Below are 12,000 nucleotides of genomic sequence, written 5' to 3'. Positions count from 1 at the left end.
ACCAAGGTAGCCCAGGAGGGGTGGTGGAGGAGAGAAGCACCAGGAGGGGAGGTGGAGGAGGGAAGGACAAGGCCACACAGCACTTTAAAAGTTTAAAACTTATTGAATGCCAGCCTTCTGTTGCTTGGGCAATCCTCTGGGGTGGAGTGGCCGGGTGGCCGGAGGCCCCCCCACCGCGTACTTGGGCGTCTGGGTGAGGAGGCTATGGAATTTGGGGAGGAGAGCGGTTGGTCACACAGGGGCTGTAGCGGCGGTCTGTGCTCCTGGTGCCTTTCCCGCAGCTCATCCATTCGCTGGAGCATATTGGTTTGATCCTCCAGCAGCCTCAGCATTGAATCCTGCCTCCTCTCATCACGCTGCCACCACATTCAGCCCTCTCTTCAGCCTGCCACTTACTCTCTTCAGCCCGCCACCTCTCCTCCCGGTCATATTGTGCTTTCCTGCACTCTGACATTGTCTGCCTCCACGCAGTCATCTGTGCTATGTCAGTGTGGGAGGACAGCATGAGCTCAGAGAACATTTCATCACGAGTGCGTTTTTTTCGCCTTCTAATCTTCACTAGCTTCCGGGAAGGAGAAGATCCTGTGATCATTGAAACACATGCAGCTGTTGGAGGAAAAAAAAAGAGGCAGTGGTATTTAAAAAGACACATTTTCTAGAACAATGGCTACACTCTTTCACGGTAAACCTTGCTGTTAACATTACATACACAGCACAAGTGCTTTTGTTCCAAGGTCGCATTTTACCTCCCCCCACCACGTGGCTAGCCCCTCCCCCCTCCCCCCCCCCCCGGGCTAACAGCAGGGAACATTTCTGTTCAGCCAGAGGCAAACAGCCCAGCAGGAACGGGCACCTCTGCATGTCCCCTTAAGAAAAGCACCCTATTTCAACCAGGTGACCATGAATGATATCACTCTATGGAGTATAACACAGAGAGATAAAGAACGGATGTTGTTTGAACGCCAGCAAACATACACTGCAGTGCTTTGTTCTACAATGATTCCCGAGTACGTGCTGCTGGCCTGGTGTGGTAAAGTGTCCTACCATGGTGGGTGGAATAAGGCTGCCCTCCCCAGAATCCTTTTGCAAAGGCTTTGGGAGTACATCTGGGAGAGCTGCAAATGCCAGGGCAAATTAATCATTAAACATGCTTGCTTTTAAACCATGTATAGTATTTTAAAAGGTACACTCACCAGAGGTCCCTTCTCCGCCTGGCGGGTCCAGGAGGCAGCCTTGGGTGGGTCCGGGGGGGACTGCCTCCAGGTCCAGGGTGAGAAACCGTTCCTGGCTGTCGGGAAAACCGGTTTCTCCGCTTGCTTGCTGTGAGCTATCTAACTTCATCATCATCATCTTCCTCGTCCCCAAAACCTGCTTCTGTGTTGCCTCCATCTCCATTGAAGGAGTCAAACAACATGGCTGGGGTAGTGGTGGCTGAACCCCCTAAAATGGCATGCAGCTCATCATAGAAGCGGCAAGTTTGGGGCTCTGACCTGGAGCGGCCGTTCACCTCTCTGGTTTTCTGGTAGGCTTGCCTCAGCTCCTTAAGTTTCACGCGGCACTGCTTCGGGTCCCTGTTATGGCCTCTGTCCTTCATGCCCTGGGGGATTTTGACAAAGGTTTTGGCATTTCGAAAACTGGACTGTAGTTCTGGTAGCACGGATTCCTCTCCCCATACAGCGATCGGATCCCGTACCTCCCGTTCGGTCCATGCTGGAGCTCTTTTGCGATTCTGGGACCCCATCATGGTCACCTCTGCTGATGAGCTCTGCATGGTCACCTCTGCTGATGAGCTCTGGCCAGCGTGGCAAGCTGCAGGTGACCATGCAAACAGGAAATTGAAATTCAAAAGTTTGCGGGCCTTTTCCTGTCTACCTGGCCAGTGCATCTAAGTTGAGAGTGCTGTCCAGAGAGGTCACAATGGAGCACTCTGGGATAGCTCCCGGAGGCCAATACTGTCTAATTGCGTCCACAGTACATCAAATTCGACCCGGCAAGGCCGATTTAAGCACTAATCCACTTGTCAGAGGTGGATTAAGGAAATCGATTTTAAGAGCCCTTTAAATCGAAAAAAAGGGCTTCATCGTGTGGACGGGTGCAGGTTTACATCGATTTAACGCTGCTAAATTAGACCTAAACTCCTAGTGTAGACCAGGGCTTAGATTGTGCCTGGCTGTTAAGTAGCCCAGTAGGGGAGTTGGAGTGAGTAAGGATTCTGCCCTGCCTTGTAAGGCCATGCCATATAAGGGCTATCCACATCACAGCGGTGAGTGCGCCAGAAAGTGCAGGGGTTGCATGCTAGATACTCCTCTGGGAGAAACTTGGTGGGGCCATGGTTCTACCCCTGTGTGCTGGCCAGCAAATCAGGGTGGCTGGGCAGCAAGGAGTATGTTGTACCCTCTAAAGTTGTGTAACGAATTATTCCCTCCATGCCAGAGCAACAGGAGAGCCCAGGGGACACTGGCATACTGCCTCCTGGTCTTCTCCACTGTGATGGGTTCTTCTGGGTAGCCTGCCAGTTACATAATCTAGCTCAAGTTTGCAGTATGCTTTCTTAATTGTTCACGTTAAAAACTTTTATTGTAACTCACCATGCACTGTACCATCACACATTGATAGTTACAGCGTCAGACAATAATGTAGGGTTTTAATGTTAGCCTGCAAAGCCTAAGGCAAACATAGGTCTATTTCTTTTTCTTGTGTGTGTTTAATTCTTTCCTTTTCCCATGAGACCTTTAGAATAGCAAATTTAACTCAGACTTGTCAGATTCAGAAAAAAGAACAATTCCTTCTTATCTCAAATTCAAGTCTGAATATTTTCTTTTAATGGCTTATATGATGTTTAAAATAGTTTTGGTTTAAATGATAAGGTTGTATTGCTTGGAGATGGAGTGCAGTCTTGATTATGTCGTCCCCCCCCCCCTTTTTTTTTTTCTTCTCATAGGTCATGGGAATAGAACTCCCGGTTATGTTTAGATCATTCATTCACTTATTTCTTTTTTTAGTATTTTAAAGCTCTTTTATGATTTCCCTTCTACTGTTTTGTTTGGCAGAGAAATTATGACTGAAAAAAGCCAAAAGAAAAGGTTTCACAGTAGCAAGGTGCCATATAAAACAGGATCCCATACCTATAATCTAAATGGCCAAAAATGATAAATACTTGCCATTAAAAAGCATATTTTAAAGTAAAATCTGGAAAATATTTTATTAAAATGTTAAATGTAATAAAATGCACTTTGTTAAAATAAGACTTTGCTTACAGGAAAAACAGCAAGGGGACAAATATAATACATGAAACATTATTTAGAACAAGCAGTTTCATACGGCTTGAATCACAACATCATTTCATTTTGTTAAATATATTTTAAATTCTGCAATGATTTTTAAAGTGTGGAATTAGTTCCAGCACTTAGTATTAATCATTTGGGTTCAAAGGTCTGAAAAATGAAGATCTTGTTTTTATTTAATTAAGGACTGAAAGCTTGTTCTTAAAGCAATAAGCTATGACCAAGTGCGTTTTTAGGTGAAAAGAAAAGGAGTACTTGTGGCACCTTAGAGACTAACCAATTTATTCGAGCATAAGCATCCGATGAAGTGAGCTGTAGCTCACGAAAGCTTATGCTCAAATAAATTGGTTAGTCTCTAAGGTGCCAAAAGTACTCCTTTTCTTTTTGCGAATACAGACTAACACGGCTGTTACTCTGAAACCTGTTTTTAGGTGATTATCACATATGTTAGGTTGCTATACTGATTGACTTCATGCAGAAGCTGTTATAAATAGATTGCCTAGCACCAACATCCTGTCCCTGACATGGGATAAATTACGAGCATGGGTACAAGTAAATGGTGTGTGTATCTATTAAATACTTTGGAGCCCTATATCTACTTCTTCAAAGGCATATATTTGGGGTTAAATTTGAGGAGGCGGCTGCATGTGTGTGCACCACATTTTTCAGGATATATTTTCTCAATGGGAAACCAAAAATGTGTGTCTGTTTCCTTATATCTCATTTTCTTCATCAAAACAAAATCTGGTGGAGCTAATGGTGTGAGTCTCGTGCAACAAATGAGGTTTGAGAAGATGATGTTGTGGAGACTAATGATTGTTCTTCATTAATCATAATCAGTGGATTAAAGTTGGATCTGTGCATTCATGCCACTTGCTGTTTTGGGCCCCACTAGCACTGTTTTTGCCTTACAACTTTGTGAAGCTGTCAAATAAATATCTCATCCATCCTGGTTTTCATACAGACTAAGGATGTGATGTGGAAAGTGCTGACAGCCTCCTACAATGTGCTGTGTACACTCAACTTCCTCTGCACCTGCCAGGATCATATCCTTAATTCATGCTTTATTAAAGAATTAACATACATTTTGGCAATTTTTAGAAAATATAATTTGTGTTTCCAGTGTTAAAATTAGAAATGGTCTGAACAGGAATCTCAAATTTGACCCTCCTTCTGTTGAATCTCAGGAGTCCTTCAGATTCCAGACCAGGAAAGAACCTGTTCAGATGCCACTCAGTACATTTTGTGAGAACAGCCAATATAACGAGAGTTCTTCCATTTTAGATGAAATCACACAACAGCTTTTAAGATTTTGGTGCCATTTTATATCTAGCTACAGTTTGACTTACAACACACACTCTGAACCTTGTTTTAAACCAATAGCGTTCTAGATCCAAACACAGATCTCCTAGGATATGCCTATACTACAGTTAGACATCTGTGGCTGGCCCGTGCTATCTGACTCAGGCTCGCGTGGCTCCAGCTAAGAGGCTGTTTATTGCGGTGCAGACATTTGGGCTTGGGCTGACTTGCTGGTATGTGTTTAAGAATCACTGTGCCAGTTGACAGAAGAGAGGAGTGTATCATGTGGGTTAATAGGAGAGAAGATGCTGTTGCCTGTAGAGCTAGTTATGCTCTTTACAACCAATGGGTTAAGGAGTAATGGAAACTCTGTACCTTTTTGTACATGCACCTTTCCCTAAGGCACTACTAACTTGGGTTCACAGGGTTGGGCAAGTTAAACTATCATTTCTTTCTGTTGTGGTAATGTGGGGTATCCCATAAGGACCATTCATATAAGCAATAGAATTTTAAAGAAAACAGGGGCTAATTTAACACTAGGACAAGTGTTATTATTTGCTTGGAAACATTATTTGTGTGAGAGCAGATCTAAACAGCATATTCTTTGGTTGTATCTTTTGAAAATTCAAAGCTTTTAACACATGAAATATGAGGAATATGTTAACTTTATTATTTCCAGACGTGGGCCTCATTCAAAAGTTTGTGGGTTTTTTCCTTCACTCAGTGGAAATGTGCTGGCACTTTCTGTTATAATGTACATAAACATTTGTGTAACATTATCAGTAATTATTGAATTAGATTAATGATCTTGTTGATTAATTGACTGAGCTTTCTTTAACCTCAACATGTATTTGTGGGTGGGTGGATGTATACATATACACAGTTGAGAAACAAGGCACGGCCCTACAACCTGACAGGTGGAGTACCAGTATGAGATCCAGCCCAGACTTGCCAGGGATAACCCAGTCTGAATCTGTGGGTTGACTCTCAGTACAGCTTCCTGTAATTTTACAGAAGTCAGTGGGATTGAGACTTTGAAAACACCATAAAAGGGGAATCATAGACTGGAGACCAAGTGTCTTCATGAGTTGTATTACATTATTGAAGCAAAGACACCATGTGAAGGGGGGACACTGCTTCACAGTTTAGGGTCCCCAGGCCAGAAGTTAAGGGAGGTACTGTGCTCCCATACACCATCGTTGTTCTACCAGAGAAGGGACAGACTGAAACCCAGCCTTGTAGGGGAGAAAAGAGCTGTTCAGTTATAAACGCTACAGAGAGGGTTTGGAAAGGGACAACTAAAATGGAGAACCCTGCATTAACAGGGTAAAAAAGACCAGCAAGCGTGGAAAGGGGTGGATGAACTAGTTTGTTTAGTTTGGACATGTTTTGTTGATCCTTGGAAGGAGAAGGACTGTTTTATCGAGGTTAGTATGAAGGACTGAACCCTACATCACTGATTGATTGTGGCCCTCCAGCTGGAAGAGGAGAAAACTGAAGCATGACAGCCAGATGCTGCAAAGAGTCTGAGCCAACAGAGACCCACAATCTGAACATCTGGCTTTAGAAATATAGAGCGAGCACATTTTATTTCTCAAAGAATTATCCATTTTGATATTATGAAAACATCATTACCCTTGCCAAATAACTTCTAGAATTTTAAAATACTCAGCTATTTTGCACATCTCCCAGTCAGTCAGAGTGTGATAACAGCAAAGTATTTCAGGAGATAAGGAAATTGCTTTCATCATTATGGTAAGGGCTGACTGGGAAGGCTTTTCCTCTCAATTGGACGGATCCAGCTGTAATATTTCTCTGTCACACAACTAGTATGGAGAGTATGTCTCCCTCATGTGGAAAACTGCCCAAAAGCACATCCCTAGGGGAGGTAGGACACTAAATATACCTGAGCTTCTAGAAAAACACAAGCCAAAAATGGAAAAGATATTCAGAACTGTTTGACTCATCCCTTTGTTGAAGAAACAATTGGGCTTGGAGAAATGTTTCTGAGATAGATCAGAAAGGAGTCATGCTATCCCTGGAGGGAGCTGCTTGAAAGAACAAACCTGTGCCGTAATTGTATAAAAGCATAAGCCACCATTCTCAAGATGAACCCTGATGGACAACAACCAAAGCTCATTGCCAAAGTGTCTCCCAGCCACGACACAAACCATTTCATCCTAAATGGTAAACCAGCCCGCAAAGCAAAGCACAAAGCAAAACAAGTTAAGCAGGAATTTTTTTCACTCCTCACAGACAACAAAGTCCACAAGAAGCAGCTCAACACTGAGGAGCTGACTATTGCCATGAAATCCCTGAAAAGTGGAAAGGAAGCAGGACTCGATGTATATCTAATGAACTATTGGTTCACTTTAGGACAAGAGCACAGGAGTGGCATCTTGACTTCTTTAATTCTTTCACGAGACCCAGGCTGTGGAAAGAGGTCCAAGTGGTTGCACTACTCAAACCACATAAATACCCTAACTGAGCAAAAAGTTACTGACCACTATCGTTACTGTAACGTTATTTATTTAAATTGAATTTAGAGATTTTGTATTAAACTACCATGGATTTAGCTCCTGCTGCCACAGTTTCAAGCTCAATAGAGTGAATATTACCTCGGGTGCTTGTCTCAAATTTGGAGACTTGAGGAATATGTGAAGCCCAAGGATAGTGACCCACAGACATAAGACTTTGTACTTATTATCTGTACTACAAGTTTAATTAAAGCAATATAAGTAAAGTCACAATTACCCATGCATATACAATCCTACAAAAGCCCATGCAATGACTAAGACTGTAGTCATACTCGCATCCTCAAAGATATTTTAGGGTATGATGGCTTTCTCAATAGATGATCATTGATAGAGGGATAGCATTTTCCTGCTAGGGTTTCCTGTGGGGTCATCCGTTGGGGTTGTCCCTTGGGTCTTCCCACTTTTAACTAGAGAACCTCTTTTATCTTGTTGTTCTGACCACACCTAACATCTTATACATATGCATGAGGGTTTCAACCCTCTTTTCGTTATCTGTACTTCCATACCCCATGAATTTTGGGGTGCCCCATTTTTCATAGGAGTTGGTCTTAGTTCCTCTTATTCTCATTAGCATCTATGCACAACTTATCCTGCAATCAGAACTTTCCATGATGTTACAATTAGGTGTGTGTCTTCCACCTGAAACACTATAAGTCCAAGTAAAAACCCCATATGTTGCGAGATGGCACAATCCTTGAGCATTATGAACATCTGGTCTGCCATGGGGTCACATTAGATCAAATGCTGATGTTCAAAGAGCACATCGAGAAGCTGAAAAAGAAAGTGAGCTCCAGGAACTGTGTACTCTAGAAACTGGCCAACACAAAATGGGGAGCTGACGCCTAAAAACTCCAAGCAACCAGTCTTGCTCAGTAACTCTACTGCGGAGTATTGCGCCCTAGTATGGTCACGCTCAAGTCATGCTCACAAAATTGATACTGAACTTAATCCTGCAAGATCATCTCGGGGAGTGTGATACTGACTCCCACACTGTTCCTGTACTGCCCCACAAGGATTGCACTGCCATCAGTGCAGCGGGATATGTTCAGTAATAAGGAGAGACAAAAACAAGTGCATCATCAAAGACACCCGCTGTGTGGACACATTATACCACCCAAGAGGCTGAAGTCCAGAAAAAGCTTTATCTCTGAAGATCCTTGACCACATAATACAACTGTGGAAGGTTAAAGAGTAATAAAATGGCAGGAAATGCCATTGATCTTGGAGAACCAGGTTCCTTCAGAACAACGTTCTCCAGGCGCTGAGCTCAAATGAAAATCCTGGTGTACTCTTAATTGAGTCGGAGTTGAGATGGCAAAGACTGGTGACAATATGACCAAGTGGAAGCTGAAGAATGACCCCGAATGTGGAGAGCCTAGGCAACTGTTGAAGTGATATAGTACCCTTTGTCAACATCCTGTACCCGTGGGGAGCTATTTGAGATAAGTGATAATAGTGGGGCACAGTACCCCCCAATAGCATATCTGATAATACCAGATCTTGAGTGCGTTTTTGGAGTGATAAGCTATGATTTTTGTGTAAATAGAATTTTCTAAAGTTTATAGTTAGAAATCTTCATGCTAATATGAATAAAGAAATACTGTAAGTCTATCTTAATTTGGAGGAAGAATTTCTCTCTCCATTCTAACATAAAGGTTTGCATGTCAGACATACCCACCACATCTGTGTATCTTGGAAAAGATGATAATGAGCTATAATGAGCAATGTTGTTCACAAAAATAATGTTTGCGCTGTGGTAATTATCTATCTAACTCTACTGCCACTATTTGTTACTCTTTCTACTGGATGGTGTAAAAGCAAGAAAGTAAAAACAGACACATATTAATTTTTCCATTCCTAACATTGGGGGGAAAATGATTTCCAAATGGAAAAAGGACAAAATGGTGAAGACGTGCACCAGATTGATGAGATTCAAATTGAAAAATAAAGCTAATTTTATTTTTTCCTCACATTTCTAATCACTCTGGCTCCCAGAGTGTAGAACTTGGCTTGCTGTGATTAAGTGGCTTGCCAGTAGAGCAGGGTGGAGAAAGGTATTCCATTTCATGGAGTATTTCAATATTTTAAAATTTGGTTTTATTTTTATTTGGAATAAAAACCAAAATTTTGAAATTCTCCATGGAAGGGAATGGAGCCCTGGCTCCAGGCTGGTCCACCTGGCAGGCTGCCTCAGGACCCGGGACGCTGGAAGCCCTTGATTCCGAGGCAGTATGCATGGTGGGCTGTCCTGAAACCATGGACCCTGGAAGTCCAGCTCCCCAGCAGTCATTCAGATGGGCTGCCAAGGAGCAAGGCAGGCAATCTGGCAGGAAAAACAGCAAGTTTCTGCCATAACTCTGTCTGGGTTCTGTCAGAACTTGGTCGAAATTAGAACCGTCTGCACAAAATGTTTACTTTTTGACAAATCAGCAAATACTAATGAAAAAACCTTCTGGCATAAGTTTTCCGACTAGCTTTAATTGTAATACACTGAGTCAGGGGCAGAGCTAGGCTAAGAATTCAGCAACTGCTGTATGCCAGTACTGGACTTAGATTATTAAAAGTCACCTTTCTCTCCTGGCATTTGGGCTGACTTGGTGTGAATAGTGACATGGAGGACAGAAAGGTTAACGTAATAAATGTAGGTAAAACAATTAATTTTCCCTTAAGGGAGCCAATTCTGTCTCTAGATTCTCATTGCAGCTCTCATTGGCGTTGTGTCAGTGGGAATTGTACTTGACCATCTGAAACCATAATTTGGCACAATATATACCGAAATGTTTTACTTAGATTTACAGAATAATTCCTTAGTTTGTGCCCTATTTCTGCAAACTAGAAACTGACAAATGAATGAATGTGAATCTTTGACTATAAACCTACTGGGCCTTAGGTCTGTCCAAAGTTACCTTTCCTCTCCCCGGATCCTGGGGTTGACCAGCAGCCAATCCAGGTCTCAGTGTAATTTAGAACAATGTAAGGGATGTTCCAAGTTACAAAGAACAGTCCTGTCATGCTTCTGTTTGCTCTTGGCTTGCCCAGAAACACCTTTTATGTGCAGAAACAGGAGGAAAAATTGCTGTAGAGGCTGTTATATAGCCTTTACACCACTCAGGAAATTCCTTGCTGAGCTGTTAGGGCACAAAGAGAATGGAGCCAGGAACTGAATTAGTTTTAGATATTTGAATTAATAATATTTAGGAATAATTCTGCGTACATTTCTATATTCTATAACTCTCTTAACTTCTTTATTATTGAGGGGATACATTTTCAGAAGTGCATACGTCGCATGGACTTTCACTGAGACTTGGGCTCCTGTGTCACTTAGGTGCTTTTGAAAATTTTACCCAAAGGCTGTTGTATGACAATAGGATCTTTGTTCCTTAGGCTTCATCTGCTGCTGCACCTTGTCTACACCTGACATTGTAATCCTCTGTTTATTAAACTAGAATAATTTACATAGTAATAAATTGATCTAATAAGGAGAAGATTATGACATATGTAAACTGCAGGAAAAGTTTAAACCCACAGACAGATCCCATTTTCATGATGCATGCCTTAGTAAAACAGAGGGGTTAACATTTATATACTAGTTTGGAAATTATAGGGTTTTTTGTAGTATTTATGATAATTCTATATAACAAAGTAGTATTCTTCATAAATCTAATGAAGCCTAAATTACATGGCACATCACCACCAATGGCTCTTTTAAATCTTGGCGTCCTTATTTGAGTGAATATAATATTTTCTGGATTATCAAAATATAAATGAACACAGAAACTTTTATATTCCATAGAATCTTGTTGTTTTTTTCTCAGACATATTGCATATGTTTTTCAAATCTCTAGCTATAGATCATACTTTTTTCATTAACTATATGCATAAACGAGATAAAGCACAGTGAAATGCAGTCAGTGCTCTGTTATCGTGTATTATTTCTGCTATTATATGACCTTATGACACAGCAGAATTGCATCCATCCTTAAGAACATAAGAACAGCCATTCAGGTTTGGGAATCTCCCTAACATCCTCAGCTGTGAAGATTGAAGTAAAGAATTTATTTAGTTTCTCTGCGATGACTTTATCGTCTTTAAGTGCTCCTTTTGTATCTCGATCGTCCAGGGGCCCCATTGGCTATTTAGCAGGATTCCTGCTTCTGATGTACTTAAAAAACATTTTGTTATTACCTTTTGAGTATTTGGCTAGCTGGTCTTCAAACTCCTTTTTGGCTTTTCTTATTACATTTTTACATTTAATTTGGCAGGGTTTATGCTCCTTTCTATTTACCTCACTAGGATTTGACTTCTACTTTTTAAAAGATGCCTTTTTATCTCTCACTGCTTCTTTTACATGGTTGTTAAGCCATGGTGGCTCTATTTTAGTTTTTACTGTGTTTTTTAATTTGGGGTATACATTTAAGTTGAGCCTCTATTATGGTGTCTTGGAAAAGTGTCCATGCAGCTTGCATGGATTTCACTCTAGTTACTGTATCTTTTAATTTCTGTTTAACTAACCTCCTCATTTTTGCATAGTTCCCCATCTGAAATTAAATGCCACAGTGTTGGGCTGTCGAGGTGTTCTTCACTATTTCCAAGCGGTCCTGTTATAGTTACCTCCTTAAATTCTTATCTACCTTTTTTTAAAATAAAGAGTCAGTAGATAATTGTTAATTAGCATAATAAATAAATGCAAAATATTTATGTATTTAAGATGGCAGATCACACAGAAGTAATGAGAGGGATCGAGCGGCATCCTGGGGTCCAATATCCTGTACTCACCCCTAATCTTCAAGGTTTTCTTTCTGCTGTAAGTGGATTGCTAGAGTGTGTCTACAGTTAAGTTCTTCATTTTCAAACACTTTATGCACAGTACCATAAAC

General features: G+C 41.4%; 1 protein-coding gene across 6 annotated transcripts in view; it reads left to right on the top strand.

The window, feature by feature from the left end:
• HMGCLL1 (3-hydroxy-3-methylglutaryl-CoA lyase like 1) overlaps positions 1-12,000 on the top strand; it is a 109,970-nt gene that overhangs the window by 32,749 nt on the left and 65,221 nt on the right. For 5 of the 6 annotated variants that reach the window (XM_074947845.1, XM_074947843.1, XM_074947840.1 and 2 more), the window contains one exon: positions 11,832-11,927. The exons of the other annotated variant lie outside the window; for it this stretch is intronic. In XM_074947845.1, the coding sequence (XP_074803946.1) occupies positions 11,832-11,927 (96 nt within the window). The remainder of the gene's footprint in view (positions 1-11,831; positions 11,928-12,000) is intronic. 6 annotated transcript variants of the gene reach the window in all.

Source organism: Natator depressus, chromosome 3 (assembly GCF_965152275.1).
Source record: "Natator depressus isolate rNatDep1 chromosome 3, rNatDep2.hap1, whole genome shotgun sequence".
Lineage (NCBI taxonomy): Eukaryota > Metazoa > Chordata > Testudines > Cheloniidae > Natator > Natator depressus.
The sequence above is the reverse complement of the archived record's forward strand: the minus strand, read 5'-3'. Positions and strand labels throughout refer to the sequence as shown.